The 16,699-nt window shown below is 43.4% G+C and overlaps 1 protein-coding gene across 8 annotated transcripts in view; it reads left to right on the top strand.

The window, feature by feature from the left end:
- Positions 1-16,699, top strand: part of LOC105832673 (homeobox protein cut) — a 147,934-nt gene that overhangs the window by 118,769 nt on the left and 12,466 nt on the right. For all 8 annotated transcript variants that reach the window (XM_036284732.1, XM_036284731.1, XM_036284735.1 and 5 more), the window contains exons 4-5: positions 8,326-8,644; positions 10,536-11,789. In XM_036284732.1, coding sequence (XP_036140625.1) covers positions 8,326-8,644; positions 10,536-11,789 — 1,573 coding nt within the window. The remainder of the gene's footprint in view (positions 1-8,325; positions 8,645-10,535; positions 11,790-16,699) is intronic.

Raw genomic sequence — 16,699 nt, 5'->3', positions numbered from 1 at the left:
CGATGGACCGCAGTGATTTCAGACGGAATACGTCAGCGTACAAAAGTTTTCGTTTAACTTATAATGATATCGCAATAATATAATCTTTACTTAGTTTAAAAAAGCTTGCTTCATTTTAAAATTGTATCCAGATTTCTTCGTCATCCAATATATTCTTATAATAATATAATAGAAAATAATATTTGTCATTCTGTATATTTATAAATATATTATATTATTCTATCATAATATTCTCTATTTTTATAATATATATAATAAAATAAAGCATTTTTATCGTTCTATATTTATAAATATATATATTTCATTCTACTTTAAAATACATTCTACTATTTTTCTGTATAAAACTTTATACCTCTTGTGATGCTATAATCTTTTTATAAAATTAAAAAAGCGGTGTTATAGAAAAACGACTGACGCAAGTGATATTTCTCGGACTCTGCGATCGTTTCTTTCGGCGAGTAAACGAGTAAAGCGGAGAGGGGTGCGATTATTGCAAATTTCACTGGACATTGATACGAATACGCTCAAACGTCTTCCTCTTCTCGGTGTCCCTCTTCTTGCCATCCATATAGCCCGGCAGTCCGTGCCCGTTTCTCTCGTTTCAATATTTCTCTTCGGCGAATGCCCCGGACTAATATATGGCTTCTGTCGAGCCACTGCGAGTCGAGTGTGGGTGGGCGTACGTATTCATAAACGCGTAGTCCTCGTAATGCAAATCAGAGAAAGAGTCGGGGGGAGGGGGGAGAGAAAGAGGAATAGGGCGAAGGAGAGATGAGAGAAGGGAGAAGAGTACGAGGGAAGAGGAGGGAGGAATGACGAACGCGGTTAATATTAATTCTTCGTGGCCGCCGTCCGGTCGATTGCGGATCGTAGCAGCGCAGGTGCCGAAGATGGCTAAATCCTTTGTAAACATCGAGGAATTATTAGGTCAGCTGTGGAAATAATTTATGCCCGTAACGATTTAATCGTTCCGTTCGCGACGCGCGAGAACACGCGAGCTATGTTAGATCTATATATTTAATTCTCATTAGCCTTTTATGTTACATTGGCACACACATCGCGGCACATTAATGAATATCGATACCTTCGATAAGCGAAATGACATGATTTATTTTATTAATTTTTATCCGTTTCAACATACACACCACGAACATTTATACGCGATTAGTAGAGCTTTACAAATAATGAATGGGTGGTAATAATTCTCAATATATCCTCGATAGTATTGAATATATAAACGCGAAACGGACTTTGTGCATCACCACCAATCCTCGGCAGAAGTCCCGATTGTAGTCGTACACGCAAAAAAGAGAAACACAAAAAAAAATCAGTTCGGTGCAATCGCGCTTCAAGCAAGACTGTTTACATACATTTCTGATAATACAAGTTTTTAAAACAATACCGTAGCTCAGGGTGACTAAACCGAGCGCGCGCGGAGATGCCGTTCCATTATAAAGGCAATATCGCATGGTCGAGTCTCTACCTGGTATTACTAGCTTTCATAATCTGATGTATATTACGCATAACCGCGTGTATCAGGGGTGCGAGAGTGAGAGACGCGAGAGAAGGTGTGGGAGTGGTGAGGGTGGCAACCAGGAGGATCGCGTACTACCGTATGTATAGGACCGGTTTCGGCAAAGAGTGCCCTCGCCGGTGCTCGCTCGTAATAAGCATAAATCCTCGGAGGCTTATCTAGCGGCGCCCAGAAGAACGCTAAAATAAAATATCATACATTTTGCCTTCTACCCTTCGTACCGAGGTACGTTACGACCGGCGACACCCCTCTTATCCGCCTCCCTTCGCTATCCCAGCAGTCGCTTTCTCATCCCTCCACGCCTCAACTCTCCACGCCGCCGTAGAGCTTCTGCAAAGTAAACATTGCCTTCGGTTGCTTAACGGGCAAGCTGCTTCGAGAAGTCTTGATTCTCGCGGGTCATTTCAAGAGTTATTGTTGCCCCAATTTATACGCGCTTAAAAATTCGCGTGAAAAAAAACTTTCAAATTATGTCAACTGTCATAAAGAAAACTTAAAGATTTAATTAAAGTTATTTTTTTTTCTCCCCTTTACTTGATATCGTTCGTTACATCTTTTTTAAATATAATATAAGATAAAATTTCAAGATAGTCAGGTTTCGTTATTTTCTATTTGATTTTTCAGTAGAGAGTTCTTATTATTAAAACGTCTTTCGTGCAAACAATGACGAGTCTTCCGACGAATCGCAGTTGATCATATCTCGCTACTTTTTTCCATCTACGGCAAAAAATTCAGACACGTCGCGATAGGGATGGTGAGCGCCCTTTCTGTCGGATTTTTGCGAGGGTATGCGCGTCGATGCAACGCGAGATGTTGGCCAAAGGCACGTAGTCAGTGTAATGAGGCGAGATACATTCGGCCTCAACTCTCTCCCGCGCCCTCTTCCTTCTGCCGCTGCTGCCTCTTTCTCTTTCTCTCTCTCTCTCTCTCTCTTTCTCTCTCTCTCCTTCCCCTTTCTCATTCTCCAGTTCCCGTGAGGTGGTATCGTACCAGCGGAGGATGGCTGGCGGAGAAGCTCGGCCAGAAACGCGAAGGGGTTCGAGGGAGGACGCTCGAGAGAGGGAAAGGGTTGAGCTCGAAGCCCGATCAGTCATTAGACAAGTGGGTATTCACATATATCGAGTTGTAAAATCGATAGGGGTGTCCGTTAGCCGTGTATCCTGTAAGGAGAGTGTGGTGGGGATGAGATGCGAGCTGATAGAACGAGAGAGACGTGGGCGAAGACGGAGAGAGGACGAATGACCGACCCAGCTATCTCGACGTCGGCCTGACGGAGACAGAAAACGGAAAACCCCTTTCTCTCCATCTATACTTCCCCTTCGACCCCTTTTGTTGCTTCGCTACCCTCCTGCCGTCCCTAGCCGCCCATCCTCCTTCTACTTCGTCTCCTCCACCTCCTGCCACCGCACGTATCCAGTCCTTGCATATTAATCCTGCCCATAATTCCCACTTCCCAGTTTGGGCAACCCTTCGCTTCGGTTGCTTCAGCTACCCACGTCGGCAGAGTGAAAGGGAAGGAGAATGAGTAGGAGAATGAAAATCGGCGAGATAGAGCGAGAAAGAGGAAGGCAAGCCGCCTCTTATCGATTGGGCTTTCTTTCCGACCTCGGCTTTTAATTGGCATTCTCCTGTGGCGAGAAGAGGAGCGAACCTCCATGGGAGAAAGCTCCATGGCCCAAAGGGGTGCTTTGCCACTAAAGGGATTGATACCGACGATCTTTCCTCCCGAGATGCAAAAATGGAATCTTCCTATCGTGACTCTCCGATATCGGTCCCCAGGACGAGATTCTACAAAAGTCCGGCATGATCTACCGAGGTAGATTCAAATTCTCACGATGGATCGAGCGATATAACAAAGCGCTCGTTTACGCATGAAAGATTCATTGAATTTTATGGATCGTTATTTCTCAACAAAATGTACTTTCTGTCAATGTTTGTACCTTTTTACTTTTCTGTTGTCTTTCTGAAATATAAAACATTGAATATATTTTTCTTTTGTATTACAAAAGAAATTTGGCAATTTTATTTAATTTAATTAATCGCAATAAGACTTAAAAAATTCGCAATTGTTAGAATCTAGATTTTCAATCATCAACTTACATATGATCATGTTATTTTCTATTCAATTAACGAAGTATTTTTATATCAAATTGTAACTGATGCCTATTCTTAGAAATAAACATTGGCAAAAATTCACCTCGACTGCCGCAAAAAAATCGACTACAAATCGACAACGAATCGAATAAGCAAATGAGTGGTGAAAGTCAGTCTAATTTTTACGACGTTTGACCCCATCAGAGATACATCAAGGTAATGGATATAGATCAAAAGGTTATCAAAGTATCCCGAAACGTAAACGACAATTTATATTTGCGTTCCCGTCATCCACGTGGAAACGATAATGTGACGACGTAGTGAAAAGGGGGTAGGGAAAAGGGGAACCGTGAAACCACGGAAAGCGAGACCGTGAGTTTCGACGGCCATGACGATCTCGTACCGACGCATCATTGGCGGACAGACTACGAAATTAATACGAAGCAAACGGCCATCTTGTCCCTGTACCGAATCTACGTACGTATACGAAAAGGGGTTCTAATGTGCCGCGGCGTATGGATATCGGAGAGCCGCCGTTACTCGAGTCACCGCGTCCGTGCATACATTCATCCGCGTGTACGCGCGCACATACACACGTGCGTGTATGTACACACGTAAGGATGAGAAAGGCCGTGGACGTATGCGTGAAGATTGATTATACCGCAGGAGAAAATGTGATCAATAGCTCAACAAACAAAGGCCTCCGACGCCTATATAATGCAAATAGCAAAAATCGCGTAGGATTAAGGGGGTTGCAAAGGGAAGAGGACGTGTGGGATCATGGAAAGGGGGGGGAATGGGAGGTGATAGAGGGTGGCGGGACGGTCAAGAAACAATACGGACGCGTGCGGCTACTTCAAGTTTGCTTGACACCACCGCGTACAGGCAGCCCTTGCGCGCACCCTCCGCGTACCCTTCGACTTCGCACCCTCCGGTTCTTCCCTACGAGCCAGCTCGGAGCCCACCGTCCTCGCTTTAATTTGCATACGACCGATCATGTCTTCCGACTCGCCTTCACATCCTCGTCGCCATACCTCACGACCATCGATCAAGCCCCGATTGTTTTTGCTTCAACTCACCCCCACTTTGCCACCCGGATTGGACGCCTTCCGTGCTAAGAGGGAGGGAGGTTGCTCGTTGGTCACTACCCCCTACACGTACGTCTCTTATATGCGCTCACACCAACTTTGTGTGGCTCTGCAGCAGTCGAGAATCTCGCTAACGAGCGGTTCTCCTTCTACTGATGACATTGTTTCAACGTAGAAAACCTGCCAACATCCGCCACCCTCTGCTATCGTCCCTAGCGATAATTCTTTACTTTTACTTTTTTCATTATCTTTACCCTTCTTTGATTTTTTTGCCTTAAATTAACTAGTGATTAAATTCCTTTTTCAAAATACTGTTTTTAAAACATACATACAATTAATTCTTTTAATTTTTCATCCATGAAGTATTGCTTTTAATAAGGTGCAACATTGTCGTTTTAATAATTTATATTAATTATTTGATTATATATGTAAAGATGACCTAATTTTATTTAATTTATTAGAATATGCAAAATTTTTCTTTTACGTTTTTTTGTTAAAAATAAAATTATTTGCAAGATAAAGTGGAATCGAAATTCAGTACAAGGTTGAAATTTGTAATATAACAAACGATATATGATTGCAACAATCAAGAGTTCATAGTTCTTATAAACTTCCCGGAAGCACTAAATTTAACCGAAATTCATTTGATCTTTACGCAATCATCTCTAAATAGCATATAATTAGTAATGCTATCAACATTCGAAGGAACCAATTGTAAGTTAAAAAGACAGTGATCTTCCGTTACTGTTATTATTATGGTAACAAATTATATTTGAAATTATAAAATGTGAAGTATAACAATACAAAATAATTTAGTTCTAAATTTTATTCGCATAGGCATAAAATTGGTATATATGTGTTATATTTCAAATATATACTTATTAAATAGTCCTGGTTTTATCTAAGATTTACGTGAAAGATAAATACCATTTAGGTAAATAAAATGAACTCTCACATATATTAATATATAAATATTATAAGAATATATCGTAATTACATATAATTATAATTATAATTAATAAAATGCTTTTAATGTCGCAATAACTGAACTGAAATGTAAAGATTACGTACACGTATATACGTTCAATAGTACAGATAGAATTATGTCATGATCGTTTCTCTTTCGTATGAAACATGTATCAGAAGAAAGTTTAAAGTAGGTTCTGCATTTCGAAGCTTTACTCGCTCTATAGTTCGCTAATTGAAAAAGTATGTGGTCACACATTTTGCACTGTGTGTACGTTGATTTCTCGTTTTATTCGCATCGTTAAACAGTAGTCACGAAAGAGAACGGAGTCGATAGACCACTCTCCCACAACGCCGAATGTCGAAGGGGTGAGTGTCCGTCACGTGAAAAAAAAAAACACACGCATCGCCCGGTCATCGCCGTATTTATCGTAAGTTCGTCGATCGACGGGGTGTTAATTCCACCTGTCCTTCGTTTCAGGTTTCCCTCATGGCGATAACCTACCCCATCGCCACTAATGGCGGACATTATTACGAGCGATCGCGGCAACTTCGGAAACTTATCCCTACATAAGCCACCCCCGCCCAGCAGAGCAACCACCCCTTTCTGCCTGATGGTATATCGAACGTCAATGCGTACTTATCTACACCCGTGTCAGTTCTTACCTGTGTACCGTAATGAATGTGCATATATATGTGTCTGTATGTGTGTGTGTGTGTGTGTGTGTATGCGTGACATTGCCACACACGCATTCGTGTTCGCTCGCAATACATACACACCTAATCTACACATGTAGAAACGAAGCTTCTGGACGTAAGCGCGTATCGATTATGGATGAAACGGAGGACAATCGACAGGTAGCCGCCCCCCGATAAATAAACTAACGAGTAAAAACGTGCAAGTTTACCGCGTGCGTCAAGGCTGTTCGATTTTACGCTACCGCGATGAGTCATGGCATTACAAGGCGCCAGAGGAATGTAGTTAATTTCATTAAATTCTAAAGACCCAATCGATACGCACAGTTATATCCGTTTACTGTCACTGAATACACCGCGCGACAAATCGAGGGAGGAATTTTCACGTTTGCAGATATTAAATAAATTTAATTAGGTGAACTGGGGGTCGAGATGCATCGCAAGATGCAAAACGCGGGTATCCAACGTATGCGTCAGAGGTGCGAATTTCACGAAATTGAAGTCGTTGCGTCTCGATTAACCCGCGGAGCACGGGAAAAGAGACGATACCTCGGCGAGGAAAAAACAATTGATACGATCTCGTTCACGTAGCTCGTTGCATCGCGCGCGCCAACGTACTCGGCTTTAAAATCGTCTCACCCTATCCCTCTTTGATCGACTTTCTCTCTTCCTCTTCTTCCGCCTGCAGCCTGCTCTTCCCACCGTTCTGTATTCTCGCGCACACGCATCCACGTGAACCCTCACGGAACACGTGGATAGGTTTCGAGTGCTCGCAATTCATCGCGATTGATTGCGGCACAGTGGCAACACAACGATTGCCGTACGCTCTATTCGTCGCGATAATTTTTTGCCGCCGTTCCTGCCACTCGATTCTTTCAACATCCCGGATTCGTCCTCGTTATAGAGATGGAAAAACAAGACAGTGCGGTCGCACTGTAATTATTATGTGCGGATCGATGACGCATTAATGAGGGACGGATGTACTCCATATACGTCGCTGCGGGCGACACGGATATAAATGTCATGATTGATTCTTTCATTTTGTAGGCTATACTTTATTTCGCTTCTTTTCGTTAATTAAGATTTTGTAATTTTTTAATTTCTTACAATATCGAAAATTGTCCTTGAGAATATTTCTTTCTTCAAAACTATCACGAATTATTTGTATTAATTTTAAATGATAGAAATTGTAAAAAATGGTTTTACTAAGTACTTCTACGTGCTTGCTTAATGAAATCACTTTTAAAATCATATATCCTCTGCTAGCAACAAGATAACTACGAAATCATATTTATTATTTCATTGATCTTCAAGAACTTAACTGTCGAAGTGACGAGATAGTCGGTGACATATGTCATAAATTATTACCGATACGATAATTGGATGACAATTCAACGATTCGATCGATCCGATTGAAACTTTATACGTAATTTAATCCACGGTAATTACATTGAGACTCGCCAAGATTTAAAGTTATCCTCTCTTAAGCGTTCGCTATTGATTTCCGTATATATTCCCGATAAAATTAATAAAGAGCTTCTGGTAAGCTCCTTACTAGGTTCGGCCCCAGATAAACGATGCTCGAGGCGAATCGCGAAGGGGGGAGAGGAACTCGTAAATGTGATTCTATATTTGCGTCGATGATAATGTAGTTACGTTCCATCTCCATTTAATCGTTTCGAGTCGATTTCCTGATGAACGATGCGAAAGTACCCGGCGATATTTCAGGAAGTAGCAATTTCTCTGATTTATATCGCGCGATGTCTTTCTTAATGCGGGAAATTTTATCGTCGGTATCATTCAGTAAAATGTAACGAGCGCGAGACATCGCATTAGGAAATATTAATATTTAAGGTTTGCTAGTGATTTATACGCGTTATTTTATTGATTTGCAATTCGGTTATGATCTTATCAGACGCCTAATGAGGTCAATGTTGCTATTTTTAGATCAGCCAGTTGGTTGAGGAGGTGTCCAGGCTACAGCAGAGCCTGCAACGTCTTCAGGAGACAAGTGCGCAAGCAACAGCGCGACTCGAGGAGGAGCTCGAAGTGCGCAGGCAACACATCAACAGACTGGAGAGCAAATTGGAACGACAGAGGGACTATGATGACCTGAAGCGCGAAATCAGTGTACTGAGGTCAGTCGACCTTTCGCAGATACCAACTGGCGAACCTGGCAAGAGCTTGGAACATCTTCTTATGGAGCGCTTTAAGGCGCTCCAACAAGCCGAGAACCTGAAACCCTCCAATACACCCGACGCACTCGGTAAGTGGACTAATGATATGTTTCATTTAAGGTTATATATTAATGATACGCGAGGCACTTAATTTTAATTGCAAAATGTAGAAGAAAAAAAAGGGTAAAATGCAGAATTACAGAGTCGGGATAGCTAACTTCTAGCATTGTATTATAATTTGTATCAAAAGTAGCTGTTTCGAAAAAAATGAAATGTTTAAAAATATTGCCTCCAAATATTAATCATAGTTAATCGATAGCATATAATAAATAAAAATTCATGTAATATTTATGTAGAAAAATATGTATAATAATTTAGGGATCTGTTAAAATTAAAAATCTTTTAAAATTTAAGAAAAGAAATAGTAATTAGATTGAAAAAATGTAACGAGGTGTCGGTAGGTCGATTACACCTCGGCGATATCGCTTCTAATTCTTGCGCTACCGCTCTGATCTTCGGTCCCCGACTCTCTCTCTTCGAGGCTCCGTCGACGGGCTTTATCATCGAGTAACAATGAAAAGGACACGAGTCACGCAACGCGGACGCAAGAACGCTTCTATAGAATAAACGAGGGATGACTGAAGGAGCTTATCGGAAAAGAGAACAACAAAAATAACCCTGCTTGCCATTGTGTTCGCACTTTTCTCAGACTCTCTCTCTATATATATACATATTCTCTCTCTGTCTTTCTCTACCTTTCAAACTATTTTCCCTTTTATTGCTCTCATTGTCTCTTTCTCTTTCTCTTTGATCTCTGTTTTATCATTCCTGTCATTTCTACTTCTCTCATATACATATCTCATCTCTCCAGACTTGGCTGCTTAGGCTGCACTTTTTTCGAGCCACTCTCTCGCTAATATTAACGTACATTCGTGGAAGGTACTAACGCAACCGAACACACGTTAGCCCTTCATCTTTCTCTCTTATAGGCCTACCTTGTCTTTTATCGAATGTTCCAAATGTTCCTCTCTTGCCCACGTAAAGGGTCCTCTAAACCGCTCTTCCCTCCCATTTCCATCCGTACACTGGGAAACGCAAACTTCGTGCACGCAAATTTGTGGACGATATTCGCAATATTTGCCCGGGCCGAGCCATTGTTTCGGGGACAGAGTTTATTATGAATCGATCCAAACTGACAGAGAGAGCGCGCGACGAGAGGGAATGAGAAAGAGACAATCTATACACGCGGAGAGCCAGAGGGATACTGCAATGTGCCGCCCTTTCTAAATCAAACCGACCGAATCCATCGTCGTCGTCGCTCGCGTTCCGATCTTTCCAATCCCGCTATTACTTCCTTTAAACCGTAATGAAACAAGAGTATCGTCTTTACGTAGATTCAAAATTTACCTCATACACTGAGATTACGTGATAAAATTAAATCCCTTTTCGAGGCCAATCTCGATGGTATTCTACTTTAAAAGACCACACAATACTTCCCAGATAACCACGTAGAAAGTTTTTGGTCCCAACCCTATGATATTCCGTACTCTGACATTCGCGACAATCACATCGCAGGACAAAGAATTGCGTTTTATTTAACGTGATTTCTCGAATTCGCGCGTCAACGCGATCAGCATTCAACGCGAGATGGACAATATCCTTACGTTCACGATTTCTTTCCGGGCGATCGGCAACGTCTCCACAGTCCTCCTCTCGTTGGCGTCCACGTCGTTCCTCGTTTGTACACTCAAGCGTGGATTGTGATCCGACGAAGCGTCGAAAAAGAGAGTCTCGGTCGTCCGTCGTCCCGGAAGATGGTCGAGAGAGCCGAGATCATCGGTCAATTTCGCACTTCGAAAGAGACAGCGCGGACGGACTGGCGATCAGAACGGGGACAACATCGCGAGCCGAAGTTAGGTTGAGTGTCATGTACGCGTGAAATCGTGCTGACGGGCTCCCTTGTGTTTTTGGTGGTTGCAGGTGGATTATCGTCACCCCTGCAGCGCGCCTCGACCGCCTCGCCCCACGGGGTCGGAGGTGTGCCACCTACGTCCCATGTGTCCTCCCAACAACCACCGCCACCGCCTCCGACAGCAGCCTCCCTCCCTCCACGTTCCACCCCGACGCCCTCTTCGGCCACTTCGACGACTTCGAGCCTCCTCTTCCCACCACCCCTCCAGAACGTCGAGACTTTTGGCTCGTTTCTCGGTGAAGAAATCGTCGCCAATTGGAGGCGGACATTGGAAAGGTCTATCATGAACCAACAGCAGCAGCAGCAGCAGCAGCAACAGCAGCAGCAGCAGCAGCAACAGCAACAGCAACAACAGCAACAATCACAGCCATCTCAATTAAGCCAGTTAACTCAACAGCAACAACAATTGCAGCAAGCTCAACCACACATGGGTTTACACCCGCCAACAACGCCAAGTAGTTTAAATCATCTTCCATCACCGGGTGCGGATCCGTCGTCAACCTCGAACACACCGGTGAAATCGAACACACCGATCGGTACAACACCTCTAGGCAGTCTAGATGCCATTGAGAAAGCGCCGACGCCGGTATCGGGACACGAAACGCCAGCACCTCCGACACCATCCTCCACAACCGCCTTGACATCACCGCCGAGCTTCCAGCCACCAACGTCAATGGTGGAAACTAGCACCCCTTCGGCTTCCATCAATGGCAGCGGTCTCACGTCTGGTGTACCGAGCGCACCGCCTCCGAAGAGTCCGCCTGATCAAGAATCATGTCACAATAATAACAATAGTCATCATTTGGCAAATAACAATATCGGCGGGCTGAGTGTCCTCGATACGCTAAAGAGTCCGTTTCGGTTTGACGATCGAGCGTATCCCTTCCGATTCGGTGACGAGTTCGGTGCTGCCGGTATGGCCGGTCGGCTGGGCGAGTCCCTCATTCCAAAGGGCGATCCTATGGAGGCGAGATTGCAGGAAATGTTGCGTCATAATATGGACAAATACGCCTCGCAAAATCTTGACACTCTTCACATAGCCAGGCGGGTACGCGAGCTATTGTCGATACACAATATCGGTCAAAGACTGTTCGCCAAATACGTTCTCGGATTAAGTCAAGGCACGGTCAGCGAGTTGCTTAGTAAGCCCAAACCTTGGGATAAATTAACCGAGAAGGGCCGTGACAGTTATCGGAAGATGCACGGTTGGGCTTGCGACGAGAACGCCGTGCTGCTGCTCAAGTCCCTGATTCCCAAGAAAGGTGAGTACCGATCATCAGTTCCAGCTCTCTCTCTCTCTCTCTCTCTCTTTCTCTTTTTCTCTCTCCGTTTCTCACTAATAGTTTTTTATTTGTATTTCAATCGTTTCGTACAATTTCTCGACGCGTCTCTGCGTAATGTCCGACATGACGAAGGCTGGATCGTCTGACGTCTCGATGTCCACGAAGACGGACGAGACATCGTAATTACACATGCAGCCGTATAGTGTAGAGAGTGTACTTGTGGCAATTGTGATTAATTTCGCTTCCTTCTACGCCCCATAAGCGCGTTTACAGTAAAGCTTAGCGTGAACATTTGAGGATGCGCGATCGAATAGTTTACTATCTTAAGTGTGTAATTACGTTAACTCGCATTCCGTCTTCCTTGGAACGTTAAACAACGGCTCCAATAACGAGTTGCTCGTGTATATGCTTCTGCCTTCGTCGTCGACGACGAACTTGTCGATTGACTTTGACTCTCGAAAATCTTCCGCCTCGCACTGCCAATAATCCATCTCGCCAAATCACTAACCATGAGCTGTCAGCTAATCTTTCGGCTGCTAACGCGGGGCCCGATGGTATTTCTGTCCCCTTTAACTGCACCATGGGAAAGGAACGCTCAAGAGATCGCATCCCTCTTCGTGCACACGCGAGGGAGTTAAATATGCGTTGGTGACATCGTGGGTTTTCAATATTGGGTTAAATTAGAAGGATAGAATCGATAAATCCTGCAAGTCATCGACAGAAGTCGACTGTAGTGCAATAATTTATGATTTTACAGAAATAATTGTAATAATTGCAATAATTGTAAACAAATAGAATTTGCTGGCTATAATAGGTTTATCTACGTGTAATTGTGAGGTAAAAAGTACTTCGCTGCATCGTCATATCGTGCTGTTATCCAAGCCATATTGTGTTCAATATTTGATGCAAAAAACGCTATATCTAAGCTTGAACGGTTATAGTCTTAATTAAATTACGCAGCTCGTTGGCATACCTTGCCGCAGCTATCGATTGTATGCTGCGTTTGGCAGCCATATTGTTTAGACTAATAGCTCCTGGGAATAGGAAGCCCCGGATGAGCACTGAGTAGGGGTGAAATGTATAAAGGGCTCCGCGGTGTGTAGAAAGGGAAGAGATGGAAGAAGAAAGGAAGATCCAGTAGAGAACATAGAAATCCTAAACGCGCCCCAGCCTACGCCTATCGCGGAGGGCAATTTACACTTTTCTGTTTGCCGCAAACTTGCTAGATTATAACAAATAAATAGTATTTTATCTTGGCACATTCCGTTCTCAATGATAACAGAGTTATGCTTAACGAATGCAAAAGTGTAATATCGTAAAAAAAAAAAATTTTTGTACGTTTTATCCGTAACATGCTCTCGCGACGTGCGTTACGAGCTCGCGATACGCGACCGTGCGGTCCCTTCCGCTTTTTTGTAAATATTAATATCAATCGCGCAGGATGTTGACTCAATGCCATCATTTTCCCTTCACGTCCGGTGACGAAATAAAACGTGTATAAAATTCAGCCGGAGCACGACATGCGTCCCGCATCAATGGATTGTCGGTTTCCGTCGGATCTCTGGTAACAACAATCACGGGGCATTACAGCGGACAGAGTGCTGGGACACGGGGGAGGGAGGGACGGAACGGCAAACTGGAATGAAGGGTTAGGGCGATCGTAGGGTGGCGGGAGGGAGCCGGTGACAAAAACTTAGGGGATCGTAACATTTCTCGATGCGTCAGCCGTAAAATTACAGGGACGTGTGCTTGTATTATCCTGTGGCGTGAGCGCGGCAGTAAATCAGAATTGCAAGAACCATCGCTAATACGGTCGTCGAAATTGGTCAAGTAAACCGTCGAAGGGAAGAGATCGTAACAAGAAATATCGATGGTCGTTGTTAATACGTACGTTTGGAATGCATTTCTTTTTCACGCCGTTCTATTTCAGAATTTTATTTTAGTTCTAAATTAAGCTAACATTTATATACAATAAGTTAAATAACTAAAATATATTATCATGCTACTGCTTAAAATAATTCACGGATGCTACGAATCATATGTCATTAGATCGAAAAATAGTTATAATCAGTTAGACACTTAAAATCTTTGTTAAAAATATAGCACACTATCATCAATACGGTTTCTTAATCGTCGGATTAATCATTCACCGCGGCCGTTTGTTCGTATGAATCATGGTCATAAGTCCCTTTGTGATCGTAACGAGAATCCGCCGCGGCTCAATAGCATAAATATACTTGGAGTAATGTCCGAAACTTCTATAATCAGCCGTGATTTATGGGCAAAAATCAGTGGCTTTATAAAGCCTGTGAAAGGCGCCGCCGCCTAGCTTTGGTGGAGGTGTCGGTTAAGATAAGTTTGCGTCGGGCTAAATACCTGATCTAACGACTCATCACGCGCTATATAGACGGGCGAGCAGGCAGGCGGCGCAATACCAACCTGTCACTGAAGGCTTCATTGTGATTTGTGAATCGACTTTACGGTCACCTTATTTATCATACGTACGTTTGAAAACTGTTATCATTATGTAACGGGCTATTGATTTTTTTAGTCGAGATTTTATATTTTTTTAGTTCACCATTTTCATTATAAGAAAACGTCGCAGGATCTTTAGCCTACGGTGTCACGCAAATCGTGCGCATAATCACCAAGTAAAAAGAACTCTACAGTCTTTACAAGTTTGCTTCACGCGATATTCGTCAATCTTTACACTAAACACTTATTTATGAACGCGGTAGTTTTCACGAAATTTACCGTGCGCGCTACGAGGCCACACCGTAGCGCTGACAATGAATTTATTCGCGTGTAAGCCCGAGGTAAAATAATTTAGATCCCGTTAACATTTGCCCGGAGTCCTCAGGGGTTTCCGATGGCCCGAAATCACGGTTACGTAAACTGCGCGTAGATATCTTTCAGTCACTCGCTTAAGGTAAGCCGCAAAAATCGCGCGTTCGTGGAAACTGCTAATCCCACGACAAACGTATCTGGATCTTGGCCCACTATTCAGCACGGCACGTCCGAGCGGTGTATTATTGCTCGCGCGGAGCGGCACAGGCACACAATTGATCTGAGCGCACGACCAAGAACAGCGCGTAGCGAGATTACCGTAATAAACATAGTTGGTCTAGCTCCAAGTCAAGTTTATTGCAAAATTTTGTTTCCTGTAGCGGTTAGCGTACGTCCACGCGCGATCCGCCGAAGACTTTTCGCGGCGCGGATTCGTGATCGTCATAGACGAAAATCATGGTTACGATGATTTGTAACCGCAGTGAGAAACGTTACGAGCCACGCTCGCAGTCGTATAACTGTGATTTCCATACGAGCGGCGAGACGTTTATGCCTTCGTAACTAATATAATTATCGCATTTTACGAGAAAGTATAATTGTAAACAGATTTTTCGTTACTGTATAATTAGCAATGTCAAAGAAAACCAAATACTAACTCAAAGTGCACATGGGGAAGAGTTCAGAGAAGCGTTCACACCCAACGATCGCGATTCAATAAAAGTATCTCATCTGCGTACGTTGACCTGATCCAAAAGGCAGATAACATTATCGAAGTGCGACAGCGGTTTCAAAACTCATGTAATAACATTTACGCGTGGCAATATCAGTTGAACTCTACATACATTAAACAAAAATTGCGCGACTCACAGAGGTCATCGAAACCAGCTGACTGTCCATTTGTTTAATCGGAGTATTAAGTTTTTATGTTATAATCTTTATAGAAGAATTATCTATTACTTGCAAAGATAGATGAAAGTTTTTCGAACAATTTTTAATCACCCAACTATAAGCTATATAATTTTATCTGAATCTAAAGAACTAAAGAATTACATATAGAAATTGAATTGCACATACACACCAAATAAAATTAGAATTCTCTGTCTGAATATTCTGTGGGCATTCATTAAAATGGTAATTTCTGACTGTAATATCGGAACTGGATCAATTTTAATTTGGAACCACGAACGCATATGCGCTGGATTATTTTTTAAATCTGTTGTTCGAACGCCAGAGAAATCGGCGCGACGATGCCTCGCGGTTCTACGCGGACGTTCTACCTCTCACCGTCAAGTTAAACGAGCTGTTGTACGCAACAACGTGCCTCCACCCGCAAAAGTAAACGAGGAGAATACCTCTTGTATACAGGTGCGCGCACAGGTGCACGCGAGCGGCTGCAGAGCGCAACGCTCCCAACTGTATCCCGCGCGAACAAGTTTCGTTCATTAGCTTCGCCTTGCGCGCCGATTTTATCGGATCTCGTGCACCGCTCGCTCGTATCGTTCCACATCTTGACGCCTCACCGCGACGAGATACGTTATGCGCGCGCGCGAACGCGACCCGCTCAGGATTTTCGGGTGCAAACACGTCCCCGTTCTTACTAACGATGATGCAAACGAGAATTCAGTGTGAACGCGATCGTATTGCTCGCCGATAGCATCTCGAGACAGGTACTTTTCAGCCTGGTACTCGAAGAAACTGACTACGCGGCATTTCGCGTTCCGTTGCTTATTTCGCGTTTTGAGAATTTTGCTGTGCTGCTAGTTAAATCACTCGATAGCTGTCCAATCGACGTTCGATCAGGCGTTTAAGCGCATTTAGATGCGCTGCACAAGGTGATTGGAGCGCGCGCGCGCGGGAAGATGCGAAATATGTGAATACTTGTCCCGCTTATCTCTGAAATGACATCATCACGGCGAACAAGTTCCTTCTGAAGTACCGATCGCACGGCGAATTAGCATATCGTGTACGGCCCACGAAATATCCATTCCTTTTTTAATGAGCATCAAGATAATGAAGTTATTGGATATGTTTATCTCGACGATGTTACTTGAGTATCATATAACAGTATATGCGTAACGCTTTCAATTTTCTCCGAATCAACT

Source organism: Monomorium pharaonis, chromosome 3 (assembly GCF_013373865.1).
Source record: "Monomorium pharaonis isolate MP-MQ-018 chromosome 3, ASM1337386v2, whole genome shotgun sequence".
In the NCBI taxonomy this organism is placed as follows: domain Eukaryota; kingdom Metazoa; phylum Arthropoda; class Insecta; order Hymenoptera; family Formicidae; genus Monomorium; species Monomorium pharaonis.
The sequence above is the reverse complement of the archived record's forward strand: the minus strand, read 5'-3'. Positions and strand labels throughout refer to the sequence as shown.